The sequence below is a fragment of the Misgurnus anguillicaudatus genome, chromosome 4 (genome assembly GCF_027580225.2).
Source record: "Misgurnus anguillicaudatus chromosome 4, ASM2758022v2, whole genome shotgun sequence".
NCBI classification, from domain to species: Eukaryota; Metazoa; Chordata; class Actinopteri; order Cypriniformes; family Cobitidae; genus Misgurnus; species Misgurnus anguillicaudatus.
Window position 1 is genome coordinate 26,982,070 of NC_073340.2, and position 18,870 is coordinate 27,000,939.

An 18,870-nucleotide genomic window follows, 5' to 3' on the forward strand; every position below is an offset into this window, starting at 1 on the left:
GTTGTGGTTGGATAGTGCAGATTAAGGGGCGGTATTATCCCCTTCTGACATCACAAGGGTTCACAAGGGGAGTCAAATTTCAATTACCTATTTTTTTCACATGCATTCAGAAAATGGATTACCAAAACTAAGTTACTGGGTTGATCTTTTCACACTTTCTAGGTTGATAGAAGCACTGTGGACCCAATTATAACACTTAAAGATGAAAAAAGTCAGATTTTCATGATATGTCCCCTTTAAAACACGCATACACTTTTACACACTGGTATTTATACCTGGCATGAAGTGTCTTTTATTAGGATTTTTTTATAATAAACAACGATTGCCTGGAATCTCTGATTATTTAACACTGTCTGTCTGATATTGAAGAGTGAGATAGTGAAGCAGCTCCAGGAGGAGAATCTGTCACTGAGACAACAGCTGCTGTTAGGAAGATCAGCCAGAGGGGGCGCTGAGGGTGATGTCGCAACGCTTCGTTCAAAGCTTAAACAGGCTGCACGCTTGATCTCCGGCCTCAGTCAAGACAAACGACAGCTCATTGAAATGGGCAACAAGCTTCGAGCACAGCTGATAGATGCTGGAGTCGAGGGTACTTTGTTTTGAAATCCATTCATTGGTTTCAGTAGTTCATCTAGAGTGAATAAGCAATGTTACGTATTTTTATTAAAGGATTAGTCCATTTCTTTAAAAAGTCCTGATAATTTGCTCACCACCATGTTATCCAGGGTGTTGGTGTCATCTTTGTTCGGTTGAGAGGAGATTGTGTTTTTTTAGGAAAACATTCCAGGATTTTTCTCATTTTAATGGACTTTAATGGACCCCAACACTTAAACGGTTTGATGCGGTTTAAAATTGCAGTGTCAAAGGACTCTAAACGATCTCAAACAAGGCATAAGGGTCTTATCTAGCGAAACGATTGTCATTTTTTGCAAGAAAAATAAAAAATATGCACTTTTGAACCACAACTTCTCTTCTTCCTCCGGCTGTGTGGCGAGCCAGCGCGACCTCACGTAATTGCATAATGACGTCGAAAGGTCAAGTGTTACATATAGGAAACGCACATTTGCGTACCATTTTACACAATAAACTGACACAAAGACATTAATTAGTATCATTCGACATGCAACAACGTCGGAACAGTCCTCTTTCTCCACACTTGTAAACACTGGGGCGTAGTTTCACACACCTCATCTGTGACCTCTTGACGTGATGACGCATTGCGTGGGGTCGCTCTGGCGCGTCGCGGGACTGGAGGAGGAGGAGAGGTTGTGATTTAAAAGTGCATATTTTTTATTTTTCTTGCCAAAAATGACAATCGTTTCGCTAGATAAGACCCTTATGCCTCATTTGAGATCGTTTAGAGTGCTTTACAAACTGCAATTTTAAACTGCATTAAAATTCCATTAAAGTCCATTAAAATGAGAAAAATCCTGGAATGTTTTCCCCAAAAAACATAATTTCTTCTCGCCTGAACAAGAAAGACATCAACATTTTGGATGACATGGTGGTAAGTAAATTATATGGATTTTTGTTTTAAGAAAAGGGACTAATCCTTTAAAGGGTATAAGAAGGATTTTAAAAAATCATGTTTTGCCATTTTGGGAAAGGAAGATAAATAATCTCTTGTTATGCTGGAATAAAGGAAATAAAGGAATAAAGAAGCCTTGATAGGCTTATATCACAATATAGAGGATATCCTCCTTTTTTCAGTATTTGTCTGGCTCACTTCTGTTTAAAATATGCTTTGAAAGTGTTGAGAAAGTGAATTAAACGGCAATATTTAACCTTTTCCCAAAGTTTGCATCCTTTTAAGTTTATTTTAGTTAGTCTTGTCTCTTTATCTTTTAATCCTATAAGAATATTGTCTTTCTATTATCTGTTTTTCCAGTTCCCCGGGATGCAAAGATCATACCCAAACCAAGCAATAATACAGAGCACAGCCTGGTGGAAAAAGACACCTGCCAGTCTGAGCATGAGGTCCAGTCAAAGAGTCGCTTATCTACTCTGGAACAGCTACAGTATCAGTTAACCAATCAGGTGACTCAGAGACTTTGTTCAATTGAAACATACCTGCTGGATTGAAAAAAAGGACATATTTAGTAATCAGGCTAGCCTGTGTAAATTTACACTATCTGATATAGACATCTTTTATGCAATGCTATTTTTATCAAGGCCACTGGAGTGTAGCAGAGGTCAATAAACTGTCATTTTGTAGATGCATAAAAATACACAGTAGATCATACAAGCATGAAATTAAGGATAATACATTTGACATTTCTTATTCCTAGGAACTACAATATGCTCAGAGAGATCGGAATAAGGAAAAGCCTATTGTTGTTCATACCCGGTTCTCTGACAGCGAGAACTCAGACAAACGCAAAACCACCAACCCATGGGATCCACCAGCTAGAGACAAGGTACTCGGAAAACTTGTTAATTGTTGTACAGGGTTCCTACGGGGTTTGGAAAAGTGTGGAATTTGATTTGAGTAATTTCCAGGTCTGGAAAAGTATGGAAAAAATAAATCAAGAGTATGGAAAAATATTTACGTTTCCAGACTATTGTCCATATTTCGTTTTCTAATATAGTGCGCTGTTGTGCTTTGGGAGACCTGAGTTCGAGTCCTGGCTCATGGACTTTTCCCCATCCTGCCCACCTCACTTCCTGTCTAGTTACTTTCCTATCCTAATAAAAGGCAAAAACACCAATACTAAATGTTTAGAATGTAACATTCTTGTCAGCAGTTGAATTTTAAAACAATTTATCAGAACAAGTTAAATATGGTTGGAAACATCTGTAGGGAAGTCTGGAAATTTGAATCTGGAAAAGTATGGAATTTTGAAATGAAGATTTTGTAGGAACCCTGTTGTATTAATAAAATATTGGTTTTCAAACCTTTTTTGTTTCCTTTTCAAGTTCGTGGGTAGTAAAGAAAACACACCTCCGCAACAGAACCGGTCTGATGCTCCGGTACACCCGCCCGGGTCATTCCACACGCTGATGTCGTCTTTGAGCACGGACGAGTCTCTACAGGAGGTGTGGAAGATGTTGGATCGAGGTTTGAGTTCCTCTGCACTTTCTCAAAGTGACAGTGAGGGCAAAGGTAAGAAGTAAACCCATGAAATGTAAAGATTAAAAATGTGTCTACATTAAATAAAGTATGAAAAATATGTTTGAAAATGTTAATGGGGATGTTGGGAATAGTGGGATAGTGGACTATGGGTAGAATTTCAAGACAAGATACGTACAGTATTGCTGCTAATAAAACCCTCATTTTAAACTTGATCAGCATGCGTTTACTCCTTGCTTGCCTAATGCCCACTGTTGTAAGCCAGGCCTATCAGTCAGTTTTCGGCAGATACAGTAAAAAGTAATTTCAGCTGATAATAATGAAACTATATCATGACTTCACTCTTTAATAGCTGACTAGTACACTTTGTTGATTTATATGTGAGCAGGTAAGTGCAGCATGTTCTCCTGTACTGTAAATCATGGGACCTTTTATCATTTGAAATGTCAAGGCAAAGGATCAGATTTGCAATGTGAATAAGGGGAATCATGACAGAGTTGCATGATTATAGTCAAGGCCAAATAAAAGTTGGCCAATTTATGTTGATAATGTTGAGAAATCAGTTGATGTCATATCAGCCTGTAAAAGTTATAACATTTACATTTATGCATTTGGAAGACGCTTTTATCCAAAGTACATTACAAGGTGTACATTTTTTTTTTAATCAGTGTGTGTTCCCTGGGTTCGAACACTTGACCTTTTGCACTGTTAACACAGTTAACAGTTTTCATTATTTTCTGATTTTTTATGGTTAGTTTTAGTTAGTCTCTCAATGCTTAACTTTGTTAGGTTTTTAGTACGTTTAGTATTTATTTTAGTTATAATATTTTAATAGCAGTGGTTCTCAAACTGGGGGCCATGATATGGTCCATGTTATATTTTATTTTATAAAATACATTAATTTTTTATAAATTCTGTGTAATTCAATCTCAGAAACATAATAACCAACAGCAATACGTTGTATCATTTAATATGTTTTGTTTCATTTAATTTAATTTTACGTTTTACAATTTTTTATGTCATATATTTTCTGTGGGGGGCCACAAAGGGATGAACCGTACACTGGGGGGGGGGGTTAAGTGCCCCCCGAAAAAGTTTAAGCAGCACTGATTTAAAGTTGCCAGAACTTTGACTGCAGCAAAGGTCTGGAGTTTTTTGTTAATATTAGAAAATATTAAGTAAACAATATTAAAACATAATATTAATGTTATATTTCTAATAACTTTTATTACATTTTCTGGCTTCTTTAATGACCAGGTCAAACCACTGTAGCACATTAGTTTCGCCATTCAAAAGACTGACACAATGTCTTCAGTAAATAGAAAACAGTTGCCAGTTGCTAAAATAAACCTCAAGCACACTGGACAGACATTTGCATCATTTCAGAATTTGGCACTGAAACAAGTAATTGCAATGCTGGCTGATGCATCTGTCTGTGTAACTGGGATTCATCCCAGTGTACAATGTGCAATAAACCATGAGCTCAGGCAATCACAAAGATCATGCAAGCTGAAGTTCAATGTCAGCATTGCTTCATAGCACATCACTTAGTCCAAGGAATCCTATCAATTGAAATTTACCCAGACATTTTGTTGTTTAACATCAGGTTAAGTGTACAAGATCATTTTTCATGTGCATGTATTTCACCACTATATTTTTATTTTGTTTACTTTAAAGTTTACTTTTAAATCTGTTGCGGATAATCTGATCACAACTGGAGAGTGCTAAATACAGGTGTAAATGTAGTCCCAAATGTTTTCCAATTAAAGTTTTTTTCTGGTTGTTATCGTGATGTCTTAGATGTCATTTTATTTATTTAAATGCATAAAGACCAGAAGCACTATAAGGTTAAGTAAGTTGTCTTTTTTTATCAAAAACGATTTACAGATCACGTATTATGTGCACAATAGTGATCACATATAGCTCACTTTATGCATAACCTTTATAACTGTTCTCAGGTAAAGTGGATACAGAAGTCAAAGTGCAAGATAATACCAGTCAGCCTCCTACTGCACTGGTCAATGTGGAAGGCAAGAAAGCATCCTTTCAAGAAAGAAAGAAACAAAGTCGAACGTTTGCACCTGTACGAAAGCCACATCCTGCTGGACAGTCGGGCAAGATTCGAAATTACAACATTAAGGACTGAAAAATAACAATTTGGGGGGCCATCTAGTTTGAATGATTATACTGTTTCTAGTGCTGTATTTTTATTTTTGCTTTTTTGAATTATGCTTTTTTTGTAACAATTTGTATTAAATTATTGTATGATTTTATACAACAAATATGTGAATAAGCAGTTAAAAGCAACAAGGTTTAAGAGAAACACAGCGTTTTCAAAGAATGTACACATCAAAAAGTTTATTTTGTAAAACATAAACATAAGTATTTAAATGAGTTATATACAGTGGCAATTAATATGCCGTATAATTTAGTTTTTATAACAAAAATCGTTTTATTGAACGAAAGTAACCCCTCTCCACAGGCCCACCCTGATGATTACGTCACAGCGTCAGCAGGGCTGCGTTCAGCCCCGACAAAACGTTGCACAACGTTTATTAAACAGAAACGGTGATGCGTTGAACGCCCTGTTGTGATGACGTAAGAGTTGCAACTACGGTAGCTGAGAGGCCATTCTTTGTGTTCTTTTTTAAATGTTTCTGAAGCCTGATGAATTCATTATAAATGTGTGTTTAATAATGTAAAAGACCCTCAATGTTACAGTCACTGACCTTGCCGTCCAGAATAAAAGATAACATTCCAACTTGAACCCATTGAGCGAGCTGTCTCTTTACTATCGCTTGGTTTTTTACATCTTGCCGCTGATTGGGCCGACATTTCTGACACACCCACCAAACAAGAGAAAACGCTTCTAAAACCTGTTGCATTCCGTTGCACACCGTTTCAAGGAAACATGTCGTTCAACCCGGAAACCGTAGCAAAACGTTGTGCACCGGTGTGAGATTGAACGTGCCCCCGGTGGTAGATTAAACCCCTCCCACAACATTGTCCTCACATCACCCTATTTCCTAGCAACACTTTTGCATTCATACTGATTGGCTTGCTTAACACCCTTTCGCCCACTGATTGGTGCCTTTTTTCACAGGCAACAGTAACAAATACAAGCACAGTGCCTCTTTCACGTGTTTTAAGAGCTCAGCAGCGCCACCAAACGATCCATACAACACACAAAATAGATGTTTTCGACAGCCAGCGGTGTTGTGCACACGGTATGACGTCGAGGTACCGCGAGAGTACTGTGATTGAGTGAGTTTCCGATCGCTCTCGCGGCACTTCGATGTCATAGCGTAGGAAATGCTTATGTTTCTCGTTTTTTTCTTGGTTCCTTCAAAACAAGCAACTCATAATAAAAGTACATATGTTAAATAAAGATTAATATAAACAAGACACACAATTTTCACATTTATAAGCATTAACTGCTTGCACCCTTTCCTGCGAAAAAATAACCATATTTATTAATGATAGTAAAAGGGCAGTACGCATGTATGTTATTTTTATTACCACATTTTTCCAACAAATATTATGGTTATAGCAAGGCAATTTTAAATTTTTATACTATAGTAGCCTACATTTTTTTACTTAAAATATTGTCATGCGCATCACCTTGAAAACTTAACTGTCATTCAATAAAAAATAACACCGATACAGCATGACTAAAACAACGTCAAAAGATGCTCACCAATCAAACAACCTACAATGGTCACATTTAAATAATAAACAATTACAAATTACCAAATCCATCCAGTGTTTCCTCCTTACAAATTACCCCAAACACCGTCGCATTGCACTTGAACCCGGATGATCAAATAACCTGTAAAGCAGACTTTTCTGCCACTGCTGTAGTGCACGTGATCCTCCAGTGATGAACTTTATTAACCCGGGCTTTTTTCTTGTACGGAACTGCAGCTGCGGAAGAAGATCAGCCCATCACCGACTGCGTCTGCAGCCCAGCCTCTCCTCTCATTGGACTGCGATTCACAGCCAAACTGTCAGCCCATGTGGCGTGGCTACCGAGGATGTCAGACATTTAAATGAAACAGACAGCGGGGACGCAGGAGGGCGAGAGTAATGTTTTAGGGCTTGGCCGAGGGGGACATCACTGGAACTCTGTACAGAAAGAATAAGAGGAATATATAGGTCATCCCAATCCTAAAGGATCTGCGTGGAAGATATTAAAACTGCACATCCAGGTAAGGATGCATAGTGCTGGATCTGTAGATAAGAAGTGATGTTGTAAATACGGAGTTTCTTATGAGAATAAATATCGATTTTAAATGAGATTGTTTGCCATGAGGTTGTAGATGATGAAGATGTCTCGATAACGTTTGCGCAATGTTCAGTGTGTGTGTGTGGTTCGGTTTAAAATCATAAACTCTGTTAAACATCATTATAAAATCAAGTGGTTAATTATTCAAATACACGATAACGGAATCCATCTTTAATCCGCCGCGAGGAGCTCCTAGATGGATTGTCACGTTGAATCTTTCCATACAAACGAAAGCGTGTAGCTGTTAAACCGGGAGAAATGTAACACGTTGAGATGCGAGAGGAGAGCCAATACGGAATTTGGCAGTCTATGAAACACCTCTGTTTGCCGGTTTGGCATACATCCATTTTAGGTCCTAAAAGGCCTGCTAGATTTAGGATGCATTAGGGGTTTTGGTAGGTGCAGTTTTGTCCGCACATCTTCATCCGTCTCTTCATCTTCATCATTGGCTCACGTGAGTGAGCCTGGACATCTCTCAACTTTATATTACTTTATTTTTTATTTAACTCTCATGTTCTGTTGATATTGCCTCGTATTTAATATGTGGGGTCCCATGCACCAAAGTGATTGATTTTTTTAAAGGGATAGTTCACCCAAAAATGTAAAATCTGTCAACAGTCACTCTCATGTTGTTACAAACTAGAGGTCGACCGATATGTTGTTTTTCTCTGGCCGATGCCGATTCCAATGATAAGAAATCAAGGCAGCCGATTGCCGATATGTGATGCCGATTATCTGTTTGTACATAATAATCAAAATGTCCTCATCATTAGCAGATGTTTTAAACGTCACTATTTAAGCCAAGTATTTAAAAAATATATGACTGGTTTTCTAAAGTGTTTTACAACCTCCTCCGCACCATGCATTTATCAGACACAGATATTATCTGATATTTTAAGTATTCTTTTTCCTTTTATGGAAGTGAATGGGGTCCACGAACGGTTTGATGAAGATTCCTCAAAATATCGTCTTTGTGTTCATGAGAACAAAGAAATGTATACAGATTTGTAACAACATTAGAGTGAGTAAATGATGACAGAATTTTTATTTTTGGGTGAACTATCCCTTTAATGTGTCATTTCCCCTGCATGTATGTAACTTTATCTGATCTAACAAATTCTGGTTTTCAGATATCAGATGCTTTAACCATCTGTGTTTCTCAGGGTTTTATGTCTACAACGTGTCCACCGGTCTTGGCATCGTAGCATGTAGAAATTAATTGTGTTCGCACCTGGGGTCTTGAAGCATCAGAGGTCTCATGGAGGACATTTGCTAGTTGTAAAGACGCTTCTAAAATTGAGCTTTGATTAAACACCAAAACATAAAAATAATATGTTATGAAAACGCATGCTCTGAATAATCCGTCTTACAATGCTCAGTCCTGCTATAAATCCTGATTAGGTTTAAATTTGGTACATCGCATGCTTCAGCAATGTATGACGTTTTAAGGCTGTAATGCAGTCATCAGCTGATGTCACCGTTGCATGATGGGAGTTTGTTAGTCAGAGGTGTATGGAAGCGAGTGGTCATTTACAGTAACGGCTGATGGGATCTGGGTCAGGCCGATTACACTCAGTCCTTTCAGAAATCTGTTTACTTACAATCTCAACCTGCTTTTACCAAGCAGTGATGCTGTACAGTTGAGCTGTCAGGAAAACGGATGTTCCTGGTGTTTGCCGGCTTATTTATCCGTAACGCTTTACGATAAGCTAGTATTTGTTAATTCTCCAGGTTGGACAACACTGTTTGATTGTTTGTTAGTAAACACCTTGCTAACATAAACTTACAAATAAGCAGTATGGTTTTTCAGCATTTATTAATGATAGTTAATGCCAATTTTTCATGTTAGTTCATTGTGCATTAACTAATTTTACCAGTTGTAACTTTTTTGATTGATTTATTAGTTAGTGCTAAAATTAACATAAGCTAAGATTAATAAATACAGCAGATGCATTGCTTATTGTTAGTTTATGTTAGTTTACAACTACACAAGCTTATTGTACAGTGTGACCAAATTATCTACAGCTTGGTTAGGTTGTAAATAGTTATGAATAGGACCAATGTTTGGGGCTTAAGTTAGGCGGTTAACTTAAAAGATTTAACTAGAATCTTGTTCTATTCTGAACTAATGTGTTTAACAATATTGTGACACACACGGGCTATTGCATGTGAGCACCTGCCCGGCAAGAACATCTCCTTCCGGTTGTCACTATGGCAACATGAGTAGTAATTCTTTACCCTGGAATTACCGGTTCAAATTTGTTCATCCTGATTGTGTAACTTGGAAAATTAGTAGGTTTTTTTCCGTGCATTTGATTTTTACTTTCCGCATTAAAGGGATAGTTCACCCAAAAATGAAATTTCTGTTCGCTTTGTCATCCTCATGTTGTTCTAAACCTGTATGCGTTTCTTTATTTTGATGAGAAAATATGATGGTAAGCACACAGCTGATTGTAATCATTGACTTCCATAGTAGGAAAACAAATATTATGCAAGTATTGAGATAAATGAAAAAGATATTTTGTTAAATGATGATAAGCACACAGTTGATGGTACCAATTGAATTTCATCGTATTTGTTTTTCCTAATATGGAAGTCAATGGTTACAATCAGCTGTGTGCTAACCATCATCCATCAAAATGTCGTCTTTTGTTTTCTCAGAAAACCGAAATTCATACAGATTTAAAACAACACGAGGATGAGAAAATGACAGTAATTTCAATTTTGGTGAACTCTTTCTTTAAGGTAACCATTTTAATTGCATTTACCTTGTTTGGGTTAGTTTAAATCCCAGTGCTCATTTGAATCTTTTGAATAAAACAAATGCCATAAAGCTGCAGTTTGTAATGTTTAACATTGAAAAATCATGAAAACTTAACCTTTTATTGTTTGGTATTGATTGGTATTGGCGAAGGCTTTACAGTAATTTGATTTATATGGACAACCACAATAAAGTTTATTGTTTTATGATGTATAATATCAGTCATTTTAGAGCTACTGGGCACTAATGTGTTTTACAACCCATTCATGCTTTGTATGGCTGTAGGAAACCATCTGTTACGTAATACATGTTTACTGTTATACCATACCATTTTTTTTGAATATTATACTACGGCTGCTAAACAGATCTTTGCATTATACATAAGGGATAATTGACGACAGGCCATTGAATTATTAACCATATAGTGCACATTATTTTCAAAAAATTAAAGGAATCAATTATTCAGCTTTTTTTGCTTATTCCAGTTCCCACAAACATCGCTCTAGTGCCTATTTTTAAGACCTTTGACAGGTCTGTTGTGCGGTTTACCGAAAAATAATCAACACCCGTGGAACATTTCTTAGCCAATCAGAATAAAGCATTCAACAGGCCTGTGGCATTACTTCAGATAATGATTCCCTACATATGAAATTATGTGGTGTTTATAGACGGTTGGTTTTATCGGACGCACGTCTGGTCTGAACTTCCGGTTTCAGTTTTTTAATGCTCTGACTAGTTGCTAAACTAAACTCTGAATCTGAACTGAATACCTCATCGAAAATAACAAATGTTTTGTTCCTATACTGAAAAAAATGATTCATTGAATTTAGTCAATTTTTTTTAGGTGGTTGCAATCAATTTATTTAAGCTACATTTAAACAAAAAAGATTATTAAAGTAAAGTAAAATATAAAACTTTTGTTTAAATGTAGCTTAAATAAATTGATTGCAACCACTTACCTTAAAAAAATTGACTAAATTCAATGAATCATTTTTTTCAGTGTATGTAATCTACGTGTTTATCTTGCTTGCTATATAAATAAACTACATTTAAAGTACTTTGTTGTTATTTATTCTTAGCGGAGTTTACCGGAAAGCTACGTGTTGACCACGAAAGCCGCTTGTATATATTGTTACTGCTGAAACCATCTATAAGCTTGCCTGCCATGTAAAGATGTAAAAATATATAATAAATCCTTATTTCCAGGCTACATAACAGTAGTAGTACATGTCACGAGTGCATAATTTCTTTGTAAATTTGAATCTGTACCAGGCAGGGTACCACCAAATTAAAAGGCACCCTCTCTTTTGTTTGAGTTTAGAGGGACAGTGAAACACTTTGTGCTCGTCTTTGGAGCTTGATTTCATTGAGTGAACCGGAATCCCATCCGCTGTCGCTTTGAAACTGGCTCTCTGGCAGGCATTAGCATGAGTGTTCTGACCCGAAAGGGGAAACAAAAGTGCCCGGCTTTTCAGGCCACGCCTCCTCCAAACACACTCTCCCACCCATTTCAAGTTTTGCACAAACTTGGTGACCCCAAGGCAGACCGTTTAAAATGAATGACACACATTCACGTGCTGCTTTACGAATACAATGGGGGTCAAGCTGACAAAATCACTTTTCTGTATGTTGACTGTTTTTTTTTTCTTTATTAGGGTCAAACTCGAAGCAGACATGGAAGAAATTGTTATAGCTGGGATATCGGGTCGTCTTCCTGAGTCTAACAATTTAGAAGAATTTTGGCAAAACCTATTCAATGGAGTGGACATGGTCACAGAAGATGACAGGCGGTGGAAACCAGGTGTGTTCATTCTATTCAAATGTCTTTTATCTTCAAATAATTTTAGAAAATTGCTTCTTTCTCGAGTTTGCATTAACATGTAATCGATAGGGTAATACACTGAAAAAATGATTCATTCAATTTACTCGATGAAATTGAAATGAAAAACATATATATATATATATAAATTTTATATTGTGGTATTATTAACAAATGACTTATCTGTGAGCTTCATTATTTTACAAAAAATTTGTGTGTACTCATAATCTTTAATCAAAAAATGCAAATCTCCTCAAAACGATCTCTCTTCACTTCCGGTCATATGGTATGGCAGGTAGGCGGGGTCCGGGAGAAGATTGCAGCGATTAGCAACACGACCCAACTTCAAACGATCCAATCAGTTTAGATGGACAAATTTAAATCCAGCCCTGCCTTATTTCATTTCAGAAGCCGTTTCATTCGGATATACGTCACCACGGGGAAAATAAGGCAATTGCTACTTCCGTTTCATGGCGACTTTAAGCTACATTTAAAAAATAAAATTTAAAAAACAAAGCAAAAAACGCCTGAAATAAATTGATTGCAACCACTTACCTTAAAAAAATTGAATAAAATTGAATGAATAAATTTTTTCAGTGTAAGCATATTTGGCGTGCTGTCTGAGGGGAGGGCTTCGAGCTCAGAATTTTAGCCTCCAACCCAGAGTGTACCACCCCCCCACCCCCTTTAACTGGGATAGATGTACTAGCTGAGAGGGTGGCGATAGGGTTGATTAATTTAATTGATTTGCTATGCATCAATTAAAATTTAAGGCTTTACCATAGAACATGGCTATTCGTGTATCCAACAGTTAAACCAAGAAAAAAAGTCTAATCTCAAACAGGAAAAAAATGACACCGCATTCTTACATGACTACAGGAAGAAGTCTTTTATAGATTATGCGCAGTATTTAAGGTTTTTAATCCAGTTTTTCCTGATGCGCTGAAGGTCCTTTTGCTGGCGGAGATGCTACCGTTGCAACAGGTGCATTGTGAATGTGCGTAGCAGACTCGTGCGATAGGTTAAACGTCTTTCTTTTACAATTATCAATGTCTCAACATTTCTTTTAATTACATTAAAATATAAAAAGATGTAGAAGCCTAAAAAATCCCGAGGCCTGGCCCACATATCAACTGTGACGTTGATAAACCCGATCCGAGGGTCGTAAAAAGATGAAATGCAGGGCTCTAATATATTTATATAGAATTAAACAGAAATAAAAACAAAACGTTTTATAAATAAAGAAAATAATTTTTTGCTAGCTTATGATTTGCCTTTTATGTGGAAATCATTTTTTAACCCCTTGCCGGCTCACGGTGATTATTGGACACATATCCTTGGCTAACTTACATGATACGCGATCCGTTTTTGTTGTCTGTGTCGTGGATGGTCGGGGATTTTATGGTTGCGGCTTGTGTCTTCAGCTTTTGAAACTTTTGATCTTGCACGTTTGGACGGAACAGAAGCACAGTTGCACAAGACTCGTAACTTACCTGATAAACATCACTTTACTCAAATCCGAAATATCCTAACAATGGAGTATATGACCCTTTTTGGGAACTAAATATACATATTTCTGCACTTTCTTCTTGTTGCTCTGCCATTATGTTCGTTCAAGGTGAATGACTGTAAATCTCGTGATGCCAACTTACTATAACAAAGACTTCGCTTGCAAATAACCACTCCATATACTCTGACTCCGCCCATAACAAACAAACACATTGATTGATTCTAGACTGTCTGTTTTGTGCTTGGTCTTCACACATTAACCGCAACAATTGTCATTAATTAATCGTAGGGCACGCATATCGTTATCATAATAAAAATACGATTAATCGTGCAGCCCTAGTACCCCTAAGTTAGTACACAGCATTTTCCTTATCCTCTCAATGCGCTAAATTCATGGTGGGCCACCATTTGGTCTTTAATTTTTTTTTCATCTGCCGGTCTCCTTGCCTACCTGGCTGCTGTTCTGTGGTTTTCCCGTCCATCTGGCTTTGGGGGTCTTATGAAGAGCTCGATTCTGTTCTCTCAGTTGGCACCCAGCTAATGCTTGCATTCATGTGCTAAAGCACTAGTAGGCTTAGAGCAGTGAGTAGAGTGCACTTTTCATTTCATTTATTTTCTTTTTTTTAACTCTAGGTCTGTACGGCCTTCCTCGAAGAAATGGAAAACTCAAAGAAATCGACAGATTTGATGCAGCATTTTTTGGGGTGCATCCCAAACAGGCCCACACCATGGACCCACAGCTAAGGCTTATGCTAGAGATATCGTACGAAGCTATCATCGATGGAGGTTAGTATGAGCTTTTAAAAAATGAAACAACTCAAAACAAACTTGAAATGCATGCAATCCACTGTGAGTTGAATGTATGCGTGTTACATAGGATAAAAGCATTTGCCATTTACTGTACATAAAATGTTATTTTTAGGCATATGGTATACTTGAAAGTTTACACAGTATGTTAGTGCATAGGCCATATGGTGTGTGTGTGTATATGGGTGATTCTCACAAAATCCAGACTTAGAAGGTGTCCAGCATCAGAATTTTTAAGAAGCCCTTGAAGATTTTTTTTTTTGCACTTAAAAGATTAAAAATAATGGTTATAGTAAGTTCAGACCTTAGAGGATTTAAAAAATATTTGCTATAGAATTATTTAAATTTTTAGATTATCATTATCAAAAATGATCATTACCGCAACATATTACATTAAATATATGCATACAAACTCATGTTTCAGTAATGAGAACTAAAAAGTTGTCTAGGTACTATGACAAACAAAATGTAAACTTTTATCTTATTAGAAAAATAAGAACTGCTTACCTGGTAGCCATCTTTTGTGTCACAGTCAATTATGTCCCTTCCAACAAATTTTTTTTTTGAAAATGTTAGTTCCTTGAGGGCTTAAACAATGATTGAAAATTGTTGCGGAGGATGATAAAATTGGTCTTGGACACATTTATATTCCTTATTATTGTCTCTACATTTACCAATGATCACCAAATACCGTTTCTTTACTGTAAATGTTTATAGTATAACATGAAGCTTTTTATTTTTTAGATTTTTTAATTATAAATATTTCCATGTTAAAAAAACCAAATCCAGTCATGGACACGTAATGAAAATTTTCCCCTTAAATGTGGAGAAAAATAACACAATTTTTTGTATTATGTCATTTTAAGTCATGTGCAAAATAGTACATGAAAAGATGTTTGAAACTGTATGCTTCTTATTTTGATAAAGTAAATGCAAATTAAGAGTATCAAAATGTTTCATGACACCTCATAAGTCTAATTTCGCGAGAATCACCCAAATATAAAAATTAAACTCTCCTTGCAGGCATAAACCCGGTGTCCATGCGTGGCAGCAAGACTGGCGTCTACATTGGCGTGAGTGGATCAGAGGCAGGAGAAGCCTTCAGTAAAGACCCAGAAGAGTTGCTGGGCTACAGCATGACGGGCTGCCAGCGTGCCATGTTTGCCAACCGCTTGTCTTACTTCTTTGATTTCAATGGTATGTAGTCATTGACTTTAATTGGTTGATTTTAGTCACAACCGTTGTACTGTGGGTTGGGTTGTCAGTTTATTTGTTTTTATGAGTTACTATGATGTCATTTTTTCGTTGGATGGTGTGATGTGTGGTGTGAGGTGATTTGAATGAGTGATTCATAATGCAGTTATTGCTTTCACTATTGTAACAGCATACCACGGATGCTTGACACTGAGACAGACACTTGCATTGCTGAATTAATCATTTACTGTGCAAAAAAGCCATTTTTATTGAATGGCAAGACTTTACGTGTAGGGCAGAGTTATGGACAGAAAGGGGGCGTGGCTAATTTATTGATTTGCAGCAGTTGCATGGATGTTTACTGAACTTTATTATTGTATGTGCTTTTGTAAGGTCCCAGCACAGCCATTGACACCGCATGTTCGTCTAGTCTCCTGGCACTGGAAAATGCCTTCAATGCTATTCGCCATGGCCAGTGTGATTCGGCACTTGTGGGCGGAGTCAACCTGCTGCTCAAGCCCAACACCTCGGTTCAGTTCATGAAACTGGGCATGCTCAGTCCTGAGGGAACATGCAAGTCATTTGATGCCTCAGGTGAGTTGCGTGTGCCATCGTAATCTTTAAATTTTTTGTTTTGCATCTTTTCCTCAAAATGTTTCAATGGAATTTGTGTTTATAAACATGTCACTCTTTGGTGAAACTAATGATATGGTCCTCTACATTCTTTGGATATCTGAATACTGTACATACAACTTGTTAGTAGTTAAAAAACAAACATTTTAAACTTGAATGGTTGCCCCATGACCCTGTTACATTGCATTTTTTATTTTAAAGTAACTCTTCCAGTCCAATCTAACATTGACTACGTTTACATGTACACCAAAAATGCAACTTTTTCAGAGATGTTTACATGACTGGAGCTAAACGCTTCACTCCTTTTTTGGTTATTCGCTTATAATTGCGCTTTTTATTTACACATAGCCCAGAGCACAAATGATGAACTCAAATATACTGTCCACTGTTTTAATTTACTTCAGTTAAATGACGAACACGTACTTATGGATGTATTTTGTTATTGTGTGCCATGAAGATATATTATGATAGTGCCTGTAACATTTTTAGTTGCTGCTGTCACGTTATTTGAGCTGTTTCTAGATGACAGCGTGTTCAGAGAAAACCTACTAATGTCAAGTCTAAAACGAATTTGTGCTTGAGGTGTGTGAAAAAACACTGCATGTCAGTTAATGCAGTATAGATTTACATTTACATTTAGTAATTTAGCAGACGCTTTTGTCCAAAGCAACTTACAAAAGAGGTAAACAATAGAAGCAATTACAGCAACACAAGAACGGCAATACATAAGTGCACTAGAGAGGGTCTCATTAAAGGATTACTCTACATTCTTAAAGAAAAACACCACAATTTTTCAATATTTTACTATGTTTTAACCTCAACTTAGATGAATTAATACATACGCATCTTTTTTCAATCCGTGCACTTTTAATCTTTGTACAGCGCTTCTTAAATGTGTTAGCATTTAGCCTAGCCCCATTCATTCCTATGGCTCCAAACTAAAGTTTTTTTTTGTGCCACCGTACTTACTCATGTAACTACTCATGTAACAGTCTTTAAATAGGGAAAACATGGAAGTGTTTGTTGGCTTCTGAATTCATCCCTGTTTGGATCCATAGGAGTGAATGGGGCTAGGCTAAATGCTAACACATTCACGAGGCACTGCACAACAATTAAAAAGTGCACGCATTGAAAAAAATAGGTATGTATTAATTTGTTGAGGTAAGAACATGGTAAAATATTAAAGCACGATTAATCGTATTTTTTTTTAGAAAAACATTCCATGATTTTTCTCAATTTAATAGACTTTATTGGACCCCAACAGTTTACAGTTTAAATGCGGTTTAAAATAGCAATTTTAATGCAGCTTTATAGCGCTATAAATGATCCCAACCGAGGCAAAATGGTCTTATCTAGCGAAACGATTGTCATTTTCAGCAAGAAAAAGAAAATGTTCTTTTAAACCACAACTTCTGGATTTGCGCTATCCGTGTGACGCGCCAGCACAACCTTATGTAATGCGTCATGACGTCAAAGGTCATGCATGACGGATGCGGAACTACCGCCCCAGTGTGGAGAAAGAGGACCGTTCAGACATTGTTGTATGTGGAATGATACTAATTAATGTCTTTGTGTCAGTGTATTGTTTAAAATGGTTGGCAAATGTGTGTTTCACATATGTAACCCGTGAGCTTTCCACGTCATGACGCGTTACGTGAGGTTGCGCTGCCACGTCACACGGATAGTGCAAGACAAAAAGTTGTGGTTTAAAAGTACTTTTTTTCTTGCTGAAAATGATGATTGTTTCGCTAGATAAGACCCTTATGTCTCTGTTGGGATTGTTTAGAGCCCTTTGAAGCTGCATTGAAATTGCAATTTAAACTGTTGGGGTCCAATAAGGTCTGTTGGTTTGTGAAAAATCCTGGAATGTTTTGCTCGAAAAAACTAATTTCTTTTTGACTGAACAAAGGAAGGCATAAACATTTTGGATGATATCGGGGGGAGTAAATTATCTGGATTTTTTTTAAGAAAATGGAGTAATCCAAGTGCACTGTGAAAGCTGTAATCTGTTAAAGGGATAGTTGATCCAAAAATAAACATTGTATCATCATTTACTTACTCTCGGGTTTGTTACAAACCTGTATACATTTTTTTTGTTCTGATAACCATGAAAGAAATGTTTGGAATTAAACAGTTTGTGAGCTCCATTCACTTCCATAGTGTTCTTTTTTCTACTATGGAAGTGAATGTGTCTGAAACTGCCGAATGTAGCATCTATTTAAATATATATCTATGGTGTGAAAAAGTGGAGTTGGGGACTTATTAGCATATTCATAGTTTCAGAGAGTTACATTCAAACTTTTTAAAGCATGAAGAAATTACTGTTACAGTAAAACTTTCACATATTCTATTATGATGCTAAAAGATGAGTTTTAAGTGATAAAGTCCCCCTGTAGTTGATCATTTTAAGTCTTATGCTATTCCTATACAAGACTATGTACAACATCGCCTTACGCTACATTTATTAAATGGCTTTAAAATATGCTAATAATCTTGTTTTATCATCTAGGTAATGGGTATTGTCGGTCAGAGGCTGCCGTCGCAGTACTTTTGACCAAGAAGTCAATGGCAAAGAGAATCTACGCTACAGTTCTGAATGCAGGCAATAACACAGACGGCTACAAAGAGCAAGGTGAATAAAACACCCTTCTCTCCCACAAACACAAAGGTTCCTCGGCACGGGTGAAATCTGCTATTACCAACTTTAATTTGGACACTGTCCCTTTAAATAAACCCGACCTTTTCCCCATTACAGTCCATCCTGTCACAACTCGCACCACAATGTTTCTGAA

General features: G+C 36.8%; 2 protein-coding genes across 7 annotated transcripts in view; both read left to right on the forward strand.

The window, feature by feature from the left end:
* The window catches only part of ccdc57 (coiled-coil domain containing 57), a 31,553-nt gene extending 24,421 nt beyond the window's left edge, over positions 1 to 7,132 (forward strand). For 5 of the 6 annotated variants that reach the window (XM_073867063.1, XM_073867062.1, XM_073867064.1 and 2 more), the window contains 5 exons: positions 370 to 589; positions 1,889 to 2,037; positions 2,289 to 2,417; positions 2,917 to 3,103; positions 5,029 to 5,468. In XM_073867063.1, coding sequence (XP_073723164.1) covers positions 370 to 589; positions 1,889 to 2,037; positions 2,289 to 2,417; positions 2,917 to 3,103; positions 5,029 to 5,216 — 873 coding nt within the window. In that variant the 3' untranslated portion in view covers positions 5,217 to 5,468. Of the gene's footprint in view, positions 1 to 369; positions 590 to 1,888; positions 2,038 to 2,288; positions 2,418 to 2,916; positions 3,104 to 5,028; positions 5,469 to 6,994 lie in introns of those variants that run through there. The other variant, XM_073867066.1, reaches the window with a different exon arrangement.
* The window catches only part of fasn (fatty acid synthase), a 32,820-nt gene continuing 21,073 nt past the window's right edge, over positions 7,124 to 18,870 (forward strand). Inside the window, exons 1-6 of the mRNA XM_073867061.1 lie at positions 7,124 to 7,278; positions 11,772 to 11,917; positions 14,078 to 14,230; positions 15,275 to 15,448; positions 15,839 to 16,039; positions 18,588 to 18,710. Coding sequence (XP_073723162.1) covers positions 11,791 to 11,917; positions 14,078 to 14,230; positions 15,275 to 15,448; positions 15,839 to 16,039; positions 18,588 to 18,710 — 778 coding nt within the window. The 5' untranslated portion in view covers positions 7,124 to 7,278; positions 11,772 to 11,790. The remainder of the gene's footprint in view (positions 7,279 to 11,771; positions 11,918 to 14,077; positions 14,231 to 15,274; positions 15,449 to 15,838; positions 16,040 to 18,587; positions 18,711 to 18,870) is intronic.